General features: G+C 38.2%; 1 protein-coding gene across 3 annotated transcripts in view; it reads left to right on the top strand.

Annotated features, from left to right (window-relative positions):
* Nucleotides 1-1,314: 1,314 nt before the first annotated feature.
* slc6a2 (solute carrier family 6 member 2) overlaps nt 1,315-16,940 on the top strand; it is a 29,244-nt gene continuing 13,618 nt past the window's right edge. For 2 of the 3 annotated variants that reach the window (XM_044202270.1, XM_044202254.1), the window contains exons 1-5: nt 1,315-1,470; nt 1,878-2,350; nt 4,106-4,237; nt 7,184-7,421; nt 16,035-16,173. In XM_044202270.1, coding sequence (XP_044058205.1) covers nt 2,059-2,350; nt 4,106-4,237; nt 7,184-7,421; nt 16,035-16,173 — 801 coding nt within the window. In that variant the 5' untranslated portion in view covers nt 1,315-1,470; nt 1,878-2,058. Of the gene's footprint in view, nt 1,471-1,540; nt 1,733-1,877; nt 2,351-4,105; nt 4,238-7,183; nt 7,422-16,034; nt 16,174-16,940 lie in introns of those variants that run through there. The other variant, XM_044202262.1, reaches the window with a different exon arrangement.

Here is a 16,940-nt window from a genome sequence, read left to right as displayed (position 1 = left end):
TGCATGTTTGCACAGGTTAGTACAGAGGCAAAATGACAGAAAGGAACAGAAGTAAAGATATTTGCTGTGACCCTCACCAAATGCACAGGTTAATCCAGAGGGTCATACTGTGACTGCTGAGAGGCTGCGTCTTGTTTCATTAGCTTCTCATCTTCAGGTCAACATGGGAGAGCCTGAACCTTAAGAAAGATAAGGGAGGGCTCAAGAATTGTACGCAGCCAGAAGCAGGGATCCAGGATGATCAAGGTAAAAGGTGATGGGTGATATCATTTTGCCTTAAGCAGTCCTGTACACCTCCACGGGTACAGTATGATGGTCAAGGTTACAGGTTCAATTCCTACTTGTTATTGTCTATTCTCAACATGTCACCTACGAAATGCACCTGCTTTACATCTGTAAGTCTTTCAGGGTAAGTTTCCATCAAACCATGCTATTGTACATTACTTTGAAACTACATATTTAGAAATACACTCCCCATCATACACTATCATGATGTTAACACAAAACATTTGGTCATTCTTGGCTAGAGATACCTCACAATACAAAACAAAGTACAAAAGAATAGAACTAATTCAGGAGAAAACAACAGTAATAACACATTATCCTCCCTTGTTACCTGTTCCTTTGCTTTACCATTGCTGCAGTTATTCAATCTTCACAAACAAAATGCCCAAAACCAGCCCTATTAGGGTTTTATAAAACAAGCACTGGAGAGCAAAGAGGACATTCATTGACTTTAATGGGATGAACTGATCAACCATATCTAATAGAAATCATTGCCACTGGCAAAAGCTGCTGTAGAATTGAATTACACATGGAACACAATGCTTTTATGGCTTCTTAGAAAACTGTAATTCAATCTGTTTAGTGCAGAGAAGAAACAGATAAAGTCAAAATTAAAACATTAAAAAAGTTTTGTTGTATGTGAAATTCAAGTACTAATATGAAGCTAAAGGTAAAGTGATCGTATGTCTTTGTGAAATGTTAAGCGCCAGTTTGAAAAGCGAAGACATGATCTGTCTTTTTACCCTGCTCTTGACATGGAAATCAAATAAATAAACCCGCCCATAGCTTATAAAGTTCACATCTGTTTTCAGAACAGAATATTTGATTGATAGAAAAGGTAAGGCGTCATATAATGTTCCACTCAACATGGATTAATCTTAAAACCACTCTGCTCCCGACTGATTGTTGCACTGACAAGTCAGAAGCAGATGCACAAGTTTATGGGAACTTGTGCTCAGACAAAAAAACGATGATGCCAAGTCGACATCAAACTGGAGAGAAAGTGTTCAATTATAAAATATCACGTGGAAGAGAGAGAGGAATCCGATTTAAAAGCTCGCATTTTATATCGTCCCTGCTGGAGAAGGCGAGTCTTATAGTTCCTTCAGAATGGGCAGTCTTCACTCAGATGCATCTGGACAACAGCAGCATCGGGTCATGGAGAGGTGTCCCTAACTTTACCAAGTACGGAGGAAACCCATTCAGTTGCAGACCTTTAAATTGCTTTAATAACGGTGGCATATTCAAACAACCATTTATCTTGCTCATTGTCCTTATGAGTAATGTTTTTAGTGAAGCGCGCAATGTGCACAGTGCGCGCGGTGACGGAGAGAGGAATTCGCTGTCAAGTATCTTTCACTTGACGCCTGCTATTGCTATGCATCAGACTACAGATACAATGTTTTATCTTAATGTTGTACTGGTATTAGTAGCACACAGACATTGGGTATGTCTGCTATAGAAGGAATAATGTCACCTATTCCCTCTCGACAGTCTTAATCTGTATTTCTCCCTGTGCGTAACTGTACTGAAACTTTACGCACAAACACCAAAACTCTCCAAACTCTCTGTTTCTCTTCCCTCCTATCCAGCCCATGTAGGCGGAGGTGTCAGCTGTAATTTCGGTGGAGAACGCTCCCTTATCCGGTTTTTGACAGCGGGATTGCCGTCCTTACCTTGAGCGCACCGACTCAGACCATCTGCTCCGCCAGAACCCGCAGGGGGCCGTGAGAGCACCGGGCCAGCGTGGGCTGTGTAAGCACCGCAGAGAAGATGAATATCCAGGTTCTTCCAGAACACAAGCTCTCCTCGGTGGCCCCGCTGAAACAGTGCAATGTGGAAAAAAAAGAGGTAGAACTGATACTGGTGAAGGACCAGAATGGCGTCCAGTACACCAGTTCCTCCATCATTCCCACCCCTGGCCATCTCGCAGGTCCTCCCGGATCCGAGGACGATCGGGAAACTTGGGGCAAGAAAATAGACTTTCTCCTGTCGGTCATTGGCTTCGCTGTGGACCTGGCCAATGTTTGGAGATTTCCTTATTTGTGCTACAAAAATGGAGGAGGTGAGTAAACCATGTATTTCTGATCGTTTAATGCGCGTACACACATGCTTAAAACATTTAGAAAAGGTCACAAAACTTACCATGGCGAGCCGCCATAGATGCTTGTTGAAACATAATATAAAATGTAAGGCGTGACTGGGTCCGCCAGGTACACTGCAAGTTATATATAGTAAGAACCCACAGTAAAATTATAGTAGTTTTTTCTTCAGTGATGTTCTGTGTCTTCTTTTATTTAGGGGTCAGGTGCCAAATTTTTTCTTAAATGTTTCAAAAATGTGTTGAAACCGTCTAACAAAGCAAATACTACAGTATTGTTACTTTAGATTAGATTTGAGTTATTTTGCTATGTTGTTGTTCCAATTTTAGTTCCTTTAATCTCCTTTAATTGACTTTTTAATAGTCCCAGGTGTATTACTGGGAAGTGCATGTAGCTTTCATGATGAAGGAAATACCTCATTTCATCAAAGCATGCACATGGAAAAGGATCCTGTATAAAACTTCTACAAACTAACTGTAAGGTGTGAGACTGTCAGGTAGTTAATGAAAAGTGACAATGTCTCCTGCCAAATTCATGAGTAACTTTATTAGAAGCTGTTGAATATACAGTTTAAATATCCTGTAAGATTTATCTGAAATACAAACACTGGAAATACAAGTGTCTCGGCTCCTGGTTACTCAGCAAGTCTGGATGCAAAATAACCATCCTTAAAACTACTGATAACTGAATGTGCACTGAAGTGAGAGGATAAAAAGTAGATTGTGTGTAGCTGAGTCACTAACAACAGGTTGTTGTAATTAAACATGGTTTTACCTTCAATATATTTCTGTTTTCCTTTGAAATGTTTCAAAAAAGGGTAAAAACGGTCTTAATAAGCTATGTACATTGTTATCTTGAAATTGCTTTAATATTGTGCCACTTTCAGTTCTTTAAATCCATTAATAGTTAATGAGAAAGTGTTTTAGCTTACATGATGAATGACATGTTTTGGCATCTACTTGCAAATGAGAAGGCTATCTGCTTTATCCAGTTAAAAAATAAACTTCAAGGTTTATTTGCCTGGCCTAACTACAAATTTGAAAACAAATGTCTGAGCTCAGGTTCACTCAGTAAGTCTGAATACAAGAGTGACATATTGTCAACTGTTTTCAAAACCATTGAACACTGAAGCTGCACTGTAGTGAGAGAAGAAAAGTACAGTGTGTGTGGTTGAATCAAGTTGTTTTACTTTCAACACTCATGATAACAGAGTGCTCACTAGAAGGTGTGGCCTGTCCTCTGTTTGCCTCTGTGTCTATTCACGTGGTGAAAATTGAAATCAAAATCAACATGTTGTGCTCAGTGCCCCCGCAGGGTCAACTCCACTACTGGCCTGTCAATCATATTGGCCCTCAGCAAAACATAGTCATTACTGTAGATAATGTATAATTTGTGATGGACAATGTCAAGAACAATTCAGTTATGATAGGTAATTTCCTTGTTGGTGGATGTGCTATTGATACACAGCATGAAAATATCTGTGAGCCTTCCTGCTTGTATGTTATGGTGTGTTGCTTTTCCAACAATGTCAAGACACCCAACCACCACTTTTTTTCCCCTTTTCTTTTTTGGTATTTTGCTTTGTCTAGCACTTATTTCCACAATGAGCACCTACAGTATCCTTTTACTGTAAGCAAAACATAAGTAACGCCAGCAGGGAATTAGCCGAAAAATTCTGAAAAATGTATACCATGAAATGTAATTATGTCTCTTTCCAGGTGCGTTTTTGATCCCCTACATTCTTTTCTTGGTCATTGCGGGGATGCCATTGTTCTACATGGAACTTGCCTTGGGCCAGTACAATAGGGAAGGGGCAGCTACAGTTTGGAAAATATGCCCTGTCTTTAAAGGTGAGCTTTACACACACACACACACACACACACACACACACACACACACACACACACACACACACACACACACACATATGCACAGGTATGCACACATGTGAACCTGCATGTCTGTTTACTTCAGCCTTAAACTGGGCTATATGCAGCTCAGTCAGGCTCTTTTTTTGCTTGTCTTCAGTGTCTTGCCCTTTCATTTTATCCCTTTGTTCTTGTCCTTTCCCCCTTATAGGTTCATAAGTGTCACTTGTAACTATGTAAGTCTGTCACATCACCTCTTTCTCTGTTTCACCTCACCAGTATTTTTTGATCTCTCTCCGCTTGTAGTTGCCACCAAATACCCATGTATATGTTTTTACAAATGTTGATTTCAAATGAGTGAAGCAAAACCAAACCAGGCTAGTGTCCATGGCATGCTGAGGAACACAGTTTGGGTCAATTTAATTGCAAGTCAATCAATTAAATTAATCAGAAACACAACCTAATCTATCATGTACTATTATTATAGAGAATGTTTTTAGCACATTATATAAAACTGACTGACATATTTATGTTGTGTAAACTTTAAACTAAAGCTTCCATACAGTTAATTCTAGCAACTGGGTATTGACAATATGATTTTTTCCCCCCTGTGACATGGCCTTTATTGTAAAGCCAAACTTTCAAAAAGCTGTTAAACTGTCCTGACTGGCATTAACTTGCTTGTGTAGATCAGTGAGAAAAGGAGATCTAACAACATGCATAGGTAATGCTTTAGATTACGGCCTGCAACGTACTGTGTAATTCTCACAATGTCATTTTGTATACATTACAGTTTATCAGTATGGTACATACTGATACATACATGTAGGTACAAGGGAACAAGATGTGAAGTTAGGGAATCTGGGAACTTAAAAATCATTTTTACTGTAGGTATTTTTACTGTAGGTATTTTTAACGGGGGGTACAAATGTTAACAAAAAGAGGCAAACTACATAGTTCTTAAATACCTACGTATTTAAGAACCAAAGAACTGAACAAACAAACTGTAGGCCTTTAGCCTGTGTGTTACTGTATATGTTGCACAGTGGGCCTTATTGGGTACAACATTGTACTTACAGGGGACTTTAGAAGCCTGATGTGGTTTAAGTTTATGTGGATTGACCCTGTTGTTACACAGTGTGCTGTTCATTGTTGTTTCAGAGTACAGGAAGTAGAAAAGGCTATTTTATGATGAGGCAGTTGTAGAAGATGATCAATTTGATGTTGTATCACAGTATAAATGTCAGTAAGGGACATGATCACTACAGTGATTGAAAAACGTTATTGACAGTCATTGCACAATATCAAAATTAAAATATGATATGACGAGCTATGGGTCATTTCATAACTTTCGAACTCAGCATGTCTCCTCTAAAGGTAAACTAACTTCAAACTACAGTATTTCAACTTGCATCCAAAACTGAGCAGATCTAATGCCCAAACCACGGGCAAAAGCTATACAAAACATCTCTACAGCATCCCTTAAAAAACCGCTCCATGGAAGACAGTCTCTGCTGCCACTCACTCCCAAGGATGGTCAGGCTCATATTAGAATGGGTACAGAGTAGTTAAAAATACTTATGCTATCTCCATAGCTTTAAATTCCTCCCAAACGCCAGATTGTTGCTCAGTAGGTCATGGTGAACCCTGTAATAATAAAATAGGTACCCAGTAGTTAAAAATACCAACAGTATAAATTATTATTATGTTCTCAGATTGTTACCCCTAACTTCACATCTTGTTCCCTTGTACCTAAATGTATGTATCAGTATGTTCTGTACTTGTACATCGTTAGTACAAACAATTACACTGTAAATTGGGAAGAATTACGCTGTATGTTGCTGGCCGTAATCTAAAGTGTTACACATACATCTGGAAAACTGTAGCTGCATATAAATCCTGACTTCATCTTACTTTGAAGTCCCTTATTCAACAGACTATTTGATGCAGAATGTTTCAAATACTGTCAGATAAGTACCTCCATCTACACTATTGAATCAGCACCAGTCATTGCTTTTGTTGGCTTCAGTGCTGAGGAGACTTTTTTTTTCCTGCCTAGAATGAGTGGGTGATGGGTTTATGGCTTATCTGTTTTCTTGTAAGGACATCACATTCCAGTGGGAAAAAAACAACTCCCAAAATCCCAAAATTGACCAAATAAAAGTGCAAAATGATGGAAAGTAAGCCTTAACGCACAGTGGATGTGTGTAAACACTATTTCAGATTTGGAGAGATTTGACAAATGATGATGTGAATGTACCCTCCACTACCCCGCTGAGGGAAAGATATGTGTGCCTCATGGTGATGATAAGATGGTGAAGGGGACTGAAAATAAGCTGCAAGGTGCACAAGGCCTCAGATATGAGTTTAAAATGACGGTTTACCAAATCAACAATTTGCAAAATTGCACAGAACTTTACTAAAGGTGACTTTTTATCTAAAAAGGTATATAACACAGCTAACGGTCCTTAGAGATCTGGCGTCTGTTGATGACTGTTGATTAATATCATTAATGCTTCGACCTTGCAGTCTGTAACTGCCATCCATTATTTGTTAGTTTGGGGTTATGAGAGTTCCTAAAACAAATATATTTATTCAGTGTTATCAGACATAATAAAGCAAATATCACCTGCTTTTTTAAGTGTATATGTATGCATCATCAATATTGGAATGCAGTATGTATTGATTCAAATTATCTGGAAACAGTTCACATTGTGAAACTGATGTTAACAGCAGAAAATAAATAAAATATGGCTGTCTCTAAAGACAGTGTGTATTAAGTGAATTTGCGCTGGGCTGATGTTCCTCTACAACACTGAAAAGAAACTAGTGGCATGTAACATACAAAACCTTTTGATTAACAATGATTAGCACAGTGTGAGAGTAAATCAGTTGATTCTTCCTCACTAATAACCCTGTGTTCCTCAGGTGTGGGCTACACAGTGATCCTCATAGCCCTGTATGTTGGCTTCTACTACAATGTCATCATTGCCTGGTCCCTCTACTACCTGTTCTCCTCCATGACCACTGAGCTGCCATGGCTCAAATGTGGCAACAGTTGGAACAGTCAGAACTGCACCGACCCCAAATCCATCAACGGATCCCTTCTCGGCAATGGGACGTCTTACGCCAAGTACAAGATCACCCCGGCAGCAGAGTACTATGAGTGAGTCATTTCTGAAATTCAGAGTAATTCATTTATCAGATAGTGACCTGTGTAGATCATTGCCTGATTTACATTACATGAGACATAAAAATGTAACAGAACCACTTTATGGCAACCTGACTTTTTCAAGTTTTAACAGCAACATAATATCCTGTAAATCAAAGCTTTTCATGTGTCAGACCCAATTAAACTCCCTTACAACACATTTTGCCAATCCAATAGCAACAAAACACATCAGATCAAGTAACCCACAGTCACACTGCTATGTAATTTCTGTTGCTCTCATGCAACTCTCTCTGGCAATGCTGTTATTAAGACATGAAGGCTGAATCCATACTGAGATCACTTAAAAAATCTAAAGTCAAGCTCTTTGGTAAATGTCAAAATGGTGTGATCTTAATCACTGGATGGATAAATGCTACTATTTAAACATTTTTGATTACAGTATTTGCAAAAACATCAAAGCATGTAAATGTAGCCACTGTCTTCACAAGGCCATCTATGTTTGCATGTTTTGTTCATATTTGTGGATGTTTGTTTCATTTGGACACTTAACTAACTGATACAATTTCCCTGAGTCAGTATACTGACTATAGTCCAATCAACAACAAACAGCGTCACGTGGATGTGATGCTTTCTTGTTTTGGGACTGTTGTCTGAATAGTACTAGTACAGTATGTATGTACACATGAAACAAGTGAACCACTATCTATGTGAATGGGGTGACCAGTCACTGAAACATGAGCAGATGTCTCCAAAATTAACCTGCCATAAATGTTTGCACTATAAAAGGTGTATACATAAAAAGTTCAAATGCACTCTTTGAAGTGCATGAAAAAAGCTCCATCTGTTTATACTTCAAAGACAGCCAGTTCTTCCCCAGCTTTTGTGAAGACTGACTGTGCAGCTCAGAGGAAGTCTGTGAAGTGACTTGGACAGTACAAGGGACACATGCTAAGCGTGACGCACAGAATACATTGAGCATGCATCCCGGCAAATGGTCGAAATTGTTCCACCACTGGGCTGCACTGTCTAATACAGTATGTTTATTTAATCAGTATCCCTGGATATCTTTCAACTTCCAGGAACCTTCAAACTTGATATATTATCTATAAGTAGTAAACACTTAACATGAGGAAGTCAGCATTCACATGAAAGCTCCAGGCTTGTGAATTACTACAGACTTTCTAAAAAGTGATGCAATATCACTCAACGAGTAGACGTGGTCCATTAAATCATAAAGCAGACTATATATTCCAGATGGACTATTACAATTATTAAAAAATCAGTAGCTGTGCACAGACAAACTGACAACAATAGGAAAACTTCAAGACAGATCTTGCAAGGATTTAAACTCTGTAGGGGACAATAAATCCTCCTGCTTACAGCTAGCTTTGAGCACAGGAGCAATGCCAAGGCACAGCATGAGAGAGTGAGGCCAACTGAGTCAACAATTCTCTTGCTTAACCTCTTACACTCTTCTACATCCTCAAACCCTCTTGAGCCTATTGTCTTCAACTATCATGGGCATAGTTTTCAGCACAGTTCAACAATAAAATCAACAATTTGGAAAATGGAGCATTCTTTGAGATTTAGTTTACACCTGAGCAGGTGTGCTTTGCTGGTGGTGGAGTTTAGGCTCACTAACCAAGGTGCTTAATACAGTATACCATATTACTATGAAGCTCATATCAGCATGAAGCTCATATTTTAGCTGATTTGTTACCTAAGACTTACAGTACAGTAGGTTATTCATGATCACACACAACCGTACTGTGTGTGATCATAGTGTATGTCATTTGGTTCATACAAATTCATTGATTTGCAGATAATAGTATTGTGCAGGAAGACAATCATTGCATAGCAAACAGTTGCTTATTTACACATCCAGCAGACATGTAGCAACATTAGCAGTAATTTGAAGTTGTATTTCTGGCCACCTGGTGAATGAAGGTCCAATATTCACTTTCCTATAAGCTCTATTTTCAGCCTCCACCAACTCCTGAGAGAAAGAACTGTCTCTTTAGCTGCTATGTTCGCCAGGTACTTGCTTCCATTTTGAGTTTCTTCCATTTGGAGCTGGGCAGTTAATGTAAAGTAGTTTTTTCAGAGTTTTTTCGCTGAAAACAGCTCCCTGCTACATGTAAGAGAGTAAACCAAACAGTAAATTTGAGGGCCATAAAACCAAATCAATGAGCTAAAAGATGCTAAAATACTCTGTAGAGCGGAGGGGAATGGCAGAGTCGCGCGATAATTCTCTGTAGGTTTATCACTACAGCGACACACATACATGTAGTCATTTGATCCATTTGCATCCATAACTAAACACAAATCATAATAAAAACATACAACACTTAACATACAGGATCATAAAAGTGTTTCCATATTTTTTCTTTTCCTTTTATGTCTTCAGGATATGCATAATTCCTGATTTGAGAATGTAGTTGTCCCAGCAATTAGAGAACACCCAAGAGGACGATCATTCGAGTCTTATACCATCTACAGTAATATTAAGTTTTTAACTTTCCTGTAACTCATCATATACTGTAACTCACTATCATCATATTTCTTCATAAGCTGTCCTTGTGAGTAACTCTTGGGTAGTTCATCAACTAGAATATCAGCTAAATGGTAATACATACTGACATCACTCGAATGTATCAACACTGTATCACCAAACCTTATGAAGACAGGGTACTCTCTAGTATTTATAAATAAGCTACATCATCACCAAATATCATATGACAAACAGCTAACTAAAGCAATATACAAATATTAAAATGGAGTCTATCAACTTAGCTGATCAAAAAATTCCACAACATCTTACTGTAACTTCCGCAGAGGTTTTCATAAGATTTAATCATAACCTGGTTTCACCCTCCATTTTATTCTCTAAAAGTTATCTAATACAAGTTAATACCATGCTGCTATATATAGCACAATTAAAAGAATTGTAGTTGAGAAGAACAAGATGGTGTGACTTTAACATCACATGTAGGAATTTAACAATAATATACTGTAAACCTCCTTATGACTTGACGTGATGTGGGTGATATGAAACTGAATTTGAAATCATGTGGAAGATGTGGAATGGAAGGGACTGTGTGAGGAAAGCCAAAAACATGGCTGCTGCCAAAAGACTGACCTGGAAACAAGAGATCTAGGCATTTCTCTGTGATTAATTTGATAACTTGGGCAGCCTCAAGAGATCAAAGAAACCTCCCAGATGTTAAATTCCAAAATCACAGCATCATGTCTATTAACTCTACAGAATAAAGCTGTCTCAATGCTTTCTCATTGCTTAAAGGCATACAAGTCATGACGCAGTTGTGATGGGCTTTCGTTCTTAAGCTGCCAGCATGCTTCATCAGAAGTGCAGAAGAAGTGGTCAAACAGCCCCCACCTTTCCGACATCGGAATTGGTAGGGGTTGCATTTGACAATTTATGTAACTTTCAAAATCAACAATCTGACATTCACATTCACTTATTTTTCAGGCTCTCTTTTATCATTGTTTACACAACAATTTCTGTCACTTCTGATGTGTACAACTGAGTGCAACACTGTGAATGAAACTAGTTCTTTTTGAGCATAACTTGGTCCTTAAGGTCAGGGGCAAAAGTCAAAATTCAGTCCCAATTCCATAATACATTCTAACTGGGCTTTAAGTATGCAATGTGTTTACACTGGAAAAGTAATACAATTAAACCTGCTTGATTTTTGAATGTGATGTTCATGGGCGCTCTTGTCCCACAGTACAAAGTAAAGTGTTACATCTTTGGACAAACACTGGGCTTTCTGTGTAAGTGTCCCTGCTTGCAGGCATACTCAGTCAAGTAGACATAATATATGTCAGATTCTGTTACAAAATGTTAACTTTTAAAAAATAGAAAACAAGTCCAGTGTATACAGTTTTACTTATTAAAACGTCTTTTATGATCCAAAGCATAAAAGTTGGACAAATTTCAGACTAAAAAATACATTTTTAAAAATGACAAAGATGACAACGCCAACTTGTTTCATTAGCACGCACCCATATCCTTTTCTTTACATCTAGCCTGGGGCAACCACATCTGATTTCATGTCAAGGATAACTAGACTTGATAAATAGCCCTCATTTAAACAAAAAGATCTAATTACATAGACACTTGAGAAGACTGCTGTTACTTCAATCTCACACGCAATTTAACATATTTGTTGAAAGAATTACTTTTAAAATAATGACACAATCATTTGTAATTAATTAAATAAATAAGGTTAAAATTAGATAGAACCCCTCAGCTGTGTTTTGATACTCAGGTATGCAGTCCTTTTTATGTATGTATTTTTTGCATGCCCTGTTTCTTGCTCTGTAACCAAAATTTAGATCAGGCTGCATGCAATAGTGTGCCAGCCTCAAGTATACAGAGACCAGCTAGTGGCAACACTGAGTGTTAGGATAGCAGCATAACCAGCTCGCTGAGTGACGATAAGAGTAAATGTGTTTAGAGTAACTGGGCCAAAGGGACCTGGACTGATGTTATAGTGAGCATTTACTGGCATTGCACTATCAATGCTATCAGATGGACAAGGAGGTCTTGAGGCATTACAACACAACACCAACACGAGGCCCCCGGGTCAGAGCATAGACTCTAAATTTCCCTCCCCAAATAAACTGATGTCTTCACACTGCTATCTGCCTCCCCAAAGACCTTATAGCTTTGAATTTATTATCAGCCCAAGATAAAAATGCTGAAAATGTTGAAGAGGAGTTTCACAGATCCTTTGGTCCCTACGGACTGTATGTCTTAACATACTTCATCTTGCGTGTTCCTGGGGTTTTTTGTGTTGGGCTGTTGTGTAAGCAACCTGAATATCAGATCCAAATCCAGTTCCGCTGTTTATCAACTCATAATAACTTAATTGAATCTTTCTTGAAGGAAGTTTTAGGACAAATGTGAAGGGACCAAAAGCTTTTAAATGTTTTACTGCAGGAAATTGATATCTAAATAAAACACCAGCTATGATGAAGAAATTACTGTTCACAGTCTTCTCCAACAACACTGTCCAGGGCTATATTCCGGTTTCGGCAGAACATGTGCAATAAACATGTGTAATGGTATCTGGAAAGACACAACAAAAATAATAAATTAATATTATGTAATAAGGAAATATTAAAACAGTAAGGTTCAGGTCTCTCCACATCAGCATACTGTAGAATGGATAGAGTGGTGAATACATATATCATTATCTGCCCTTTATTGACATACATATTTACATATTGGTGCAGGATAAAAATGTAAAAATGGTAAAATACTGACGCAATAATCACAATTTGGTGCAAAAGGCAACCTTGAACAAATAATAACCTAGATATGAACAACAAATACTGAATATTTACAACACAAATTCGTCCAGTAGTTAAGAAAAATTTGCAAAATAACATAACCACACACAGACTGAGAAATGCACCGTGCTAGTGCTAGCTCAAAATATTGCTAACTGTTAGCTAGATTAACCTTATTAAGTGTTTTAGCAATAATTGCAATGTTTGGGACATAACCATACAACCATTTAACCACATTAACAACAATGACAACAACTTACAGTTCCATGCACACATATACATTTTTCCTACAAAAAAAAGAACCACCACCCAGTCCATAATCAGTTCAACACTGTGGATATGACTGGACCATGGCCTTACAGACCAGGTGCAAGATGGTTCAGTACACTACTCCCACTGCTAGGGTGATGTGGAATAGTACAAGTCGCGGCAGAAACAGAGGGTTTTATACACTGATGCTGCTGAGCTTTTGGAGAGACACCTGTGTTTGCCCATTATGAGTCCTCATCTGGACAGACAGATCTTTCTACCTGCTAAGGCCTTATGAATACAGTGTTTTACAGTGCCATTTCACAAATTTTATTCCTTGGAACAGCCTTACCCAGTACTGGTGAACACTAATAACAAAAAGAAAGATTTTAAACTGTTATACCAATTTTAAATGGAAACCAGGAGCTGCTGATCACAACCAATAATGGCTAATCATGTCCAGTGTTGGTCACTTTTACTTAAAACAAATGAACAATGAAGTAACATAAAGTATAATATTCATAACAGTTTCAAAGATGTATTGTCTTCAACTATAAATTACACTCTATACTGAACTTTTCAGCAACAATTGTTATTTTTCCTAAGTGATACCAATATCACTTAATATAACAAACAAACACTCTTTTCTCTAATTTCATGTGATGGAAGAAACATAATGTGGTACTTTTTGACGACAGGGACTTGCAATATGAAACGTGTTTAGGATTTTTTTCTTTACCTGCATTTTGACGGCAATAACTTTTGTTCCTGGGGTGTAGTTTCTGTCCTCCCCCAAAAATTCTCTCTCAAACAGAGCCATTGGTTTTTATTGGTGTAATTTGCCTAATCGTAAGGATTCTTTAGATGCAGTGGAAGCACAAATGAGTAAAAGTAACGTCTTCAGTTTAGTTCCTGGGACTCTTAAAAGTTCATGGACCCATTAGGCTGAGAGTGAGTTGAAGAGATTGATATCAATTTTATGTCTGGGCACTGCAATTAGGATGTGTTTAACCTAGCTTAGCATAAAGACTGGAGGCACAGGAAAACTACTAGCCTGGCTCTGTCCAAATTGAAAAAAACCCCCAACACCTAACCGTTTTAAAGAGGTCTTATTGACATAATGTATCTTGCTTGTTTAACCCTACATAAACCGAAATGTAAAAATTACTGTCATTTTAGGGGGAGCTATTATTTGAGAAACAATAAGTTTATAAGTTTGTGAGCAGTATCTACATCTATACCATGGGTTGCTCAATATGATTGGTGAGAACAGGTTTTGGTTTTTGAGGACGATGGTACCAAACCTGGCAGTCTCACTGTGACAATAAGACTGCACACAGTTAAGGCAGAGATGCCGGAAAAGAACTAGTTTGTGTGTCATGTCATATGGCCATATTGGAAGGCAAAGTGTTTATAGTTGGTCCAAACAGCCACACTTAAAGGCAACATGAAAAGCCGTCTGTCATGGAGAGGGGCAAGACGCAATTAATCATTAAAATATGGGAATAACGGTACACACTTGGGACATTTCTTTCCTGGAAGGCATTCATAGTGTTGCACTTGGTTGTCTACACGAAAAGTGCCAGAAATGGTTGTTTAGAGTTTGAAAAAAAATTCTCCCATTCTGTTGCTCACCAAGAAATTATTCCAGCACCTAACTCCCCTGAAACCCAAAATTTCAGTTTGTGGGTTGAACAAACAAGATACGTGTTAATTAGTCAGGTTTAGAGTTACAGGTATGTGTATTTTTTTCACTTTGGACAGAGCAAGGCTACCCCCCTGCTTCCTGTTTTTATGCTAAGCTAAGCTAAACACATCCTGACTCTAGCTCCGTACCTTATGCACAGACAAGATTGATACTGATGTTATCTCAATCTCTGAAGAAAGCAAATTAGCATAGTTCTCAACTATTATTTTAAATATATTCTCATGTATGAAGTCCATTTTCAGTCATGGTCCACTTTAAATGAGCTGAATAACATTTCAGAAGACATATAAGTGATATCGATGGGCCCATACTGTCACCAGATGATAGGACAACATACTGACAGCAGCTTCTGTCCAAAGTGGCCACAACAATTTTATGCAATGTATCACATTAACTTTGCCCCCCCCACTATTGTAAACCGAAGTTGTGCGCTTCCTTCCCACCAACTCTGAGCAGACATTTAAAGAATGAGCTCACAGCTGGAAACAATATTTAGATAGGGATGGAAGAGATACCATTTGTCTCCCTTTGTGTCATTATGTCATGATAAAACACTTGACCCTTTGAACATTTACCTTGACAGTAGGTGTTTGACTCAAGGAGAATGGCTGACAATAGTGAAACAATATCAAAGGTCATTACTAAAAGTTTCAAAGCATTTTTGTGTGTAGCTTTACTTTAGCTTTACTAAAGTAAAGGTATCTAATCTATTAGTGTTTAAACAAATTTGAATTCATTTGTCGTAAGTCATTTAACTGACTACTTTGGCCAATGATGAACTGGGGATGACGTGACAGTATAGGTTGGAAATGCTGGTTGAAGGGTGAGTGCTGTAATGCATGCCCTAAGAGAGCCCCTCTGTCCCATACTTCATCTCCCATCTTCACCTCAGACACACAGTGTCTGTTACACTGTGGGCTGTTTTGTTTGGACTCCCCCAAGCTGTAATAGAATCTGGGTGGGCTTGTTTGACAAAAACATTTCTAAATGTTAAGATGTAGCCAAAATAAAAAATGTCATACCATAGAAAAATACAATACATTATGTGTGATGAGTAGTGATTAAAGTCGTTTTGCTTGGAAATACTTAAAACGCATCGCTGACGTGGTTATGTTCATCAACAGTGTTTATCATAGTGCCGTAAATTACCTTACTCAATGGTGTTATCTATTAACAATATAAAGCAATTTTTGATTTCTCACAGACACATTTCTGAAATACTGTTGTCAACTGAAAGCAACAGTATACAGCATATCGGAATTAGAACAATGTCTTCTGGATATTATGATACAGTATATATGTTTCTGTTGTGTGTGTGTGTCCTTCTGCAGACGAGGTGTGCTCCATCTCCATGAGAGTAGGGGTATCCAGGACCTGGGCCTGCCTCGCTGGGAACTGACCTTGTGTCTGGTTGTGGTGGTCTTCATTCTCTACTTCAGTTTGTGGAAAGGTGTCAAGTCCTCTGGGAAGGTACACGCCTGGACCACCAAACAACAACAACAACATTTGCTGCTTTTTCGATTTTTATGTCCTTTGAAAATGTTTTAACCCAAATCATTTTATGCCAACTATAATATCTCTACAAGAATGTGTAGCTGTGATTCTGTTACAGAGACATTTTGCAGACATCTTGTAAAGCAGCTCAGCATAAACTTTTGGTACTGGGTCAAAAAGGTTCAGTCAAGAGGCAGTAGTACTAGTGGATATAAAATATAAAATAAGTGTAAGTACCAAAGTGGATTTAGCAGTTGATAAGTATGTATGTTATAATACATGTAATAAGTAATAGTGCAAAAATGGGTACTGTCAAGTCAAGTGTAGCTTATTAGATGATTATGAGACAGTGGATATTGCACAATAGTAATAGAAGTATGAATAAATATCAATAAATTAAACTGAAAACAGAGTATATTGCACCAGAGTATTAAATAGAGAATATTGCACAATTATTTCAAGTATTGCAGTGATGTTAATGATCCAATGTCTAGTTTAGTGACCTAGGGTCATACAGACTGACACTTAGAGGGAGGAGTTAAAGAGTTTGATGGCCACAGGCAGGAATGACTTCCTGTGGTGCTCTGTGGTGCATTTTGGGGGATGAGTCTTTCGCTGAAGGTACTCCTTTGGTTGACCAGCACGTCATGGAGTGGGTGGGAGACACTGTCCAAGATGGCATGTAGTTTGGCCAGCATCCTCCTCTCTGACACCACCGACAGAGAGTCCAGCTCCAACCCCAC

This window comes from Siniperca chuatsi, linkage group LG1, assembly GCF_020085105.1.
Source record: "Siniperca chuatsi isolate FFG_IHB_CAS linkage group LG1, ASM2008510v1, whole genome shotgun sequence".
Classification (NCBI taxonomy): domain Eukaryota; kingdom Metazoa; phylum Chordata; class Actinopteri; order Centrarchiformes; family Sinipercidae; genus Siniperca; species Siniperca chuatsi.
Note: the sequence above shows the minus strand (reverse complement) of the source record. Positions and strands in the feature narration are given on the sequence as shown.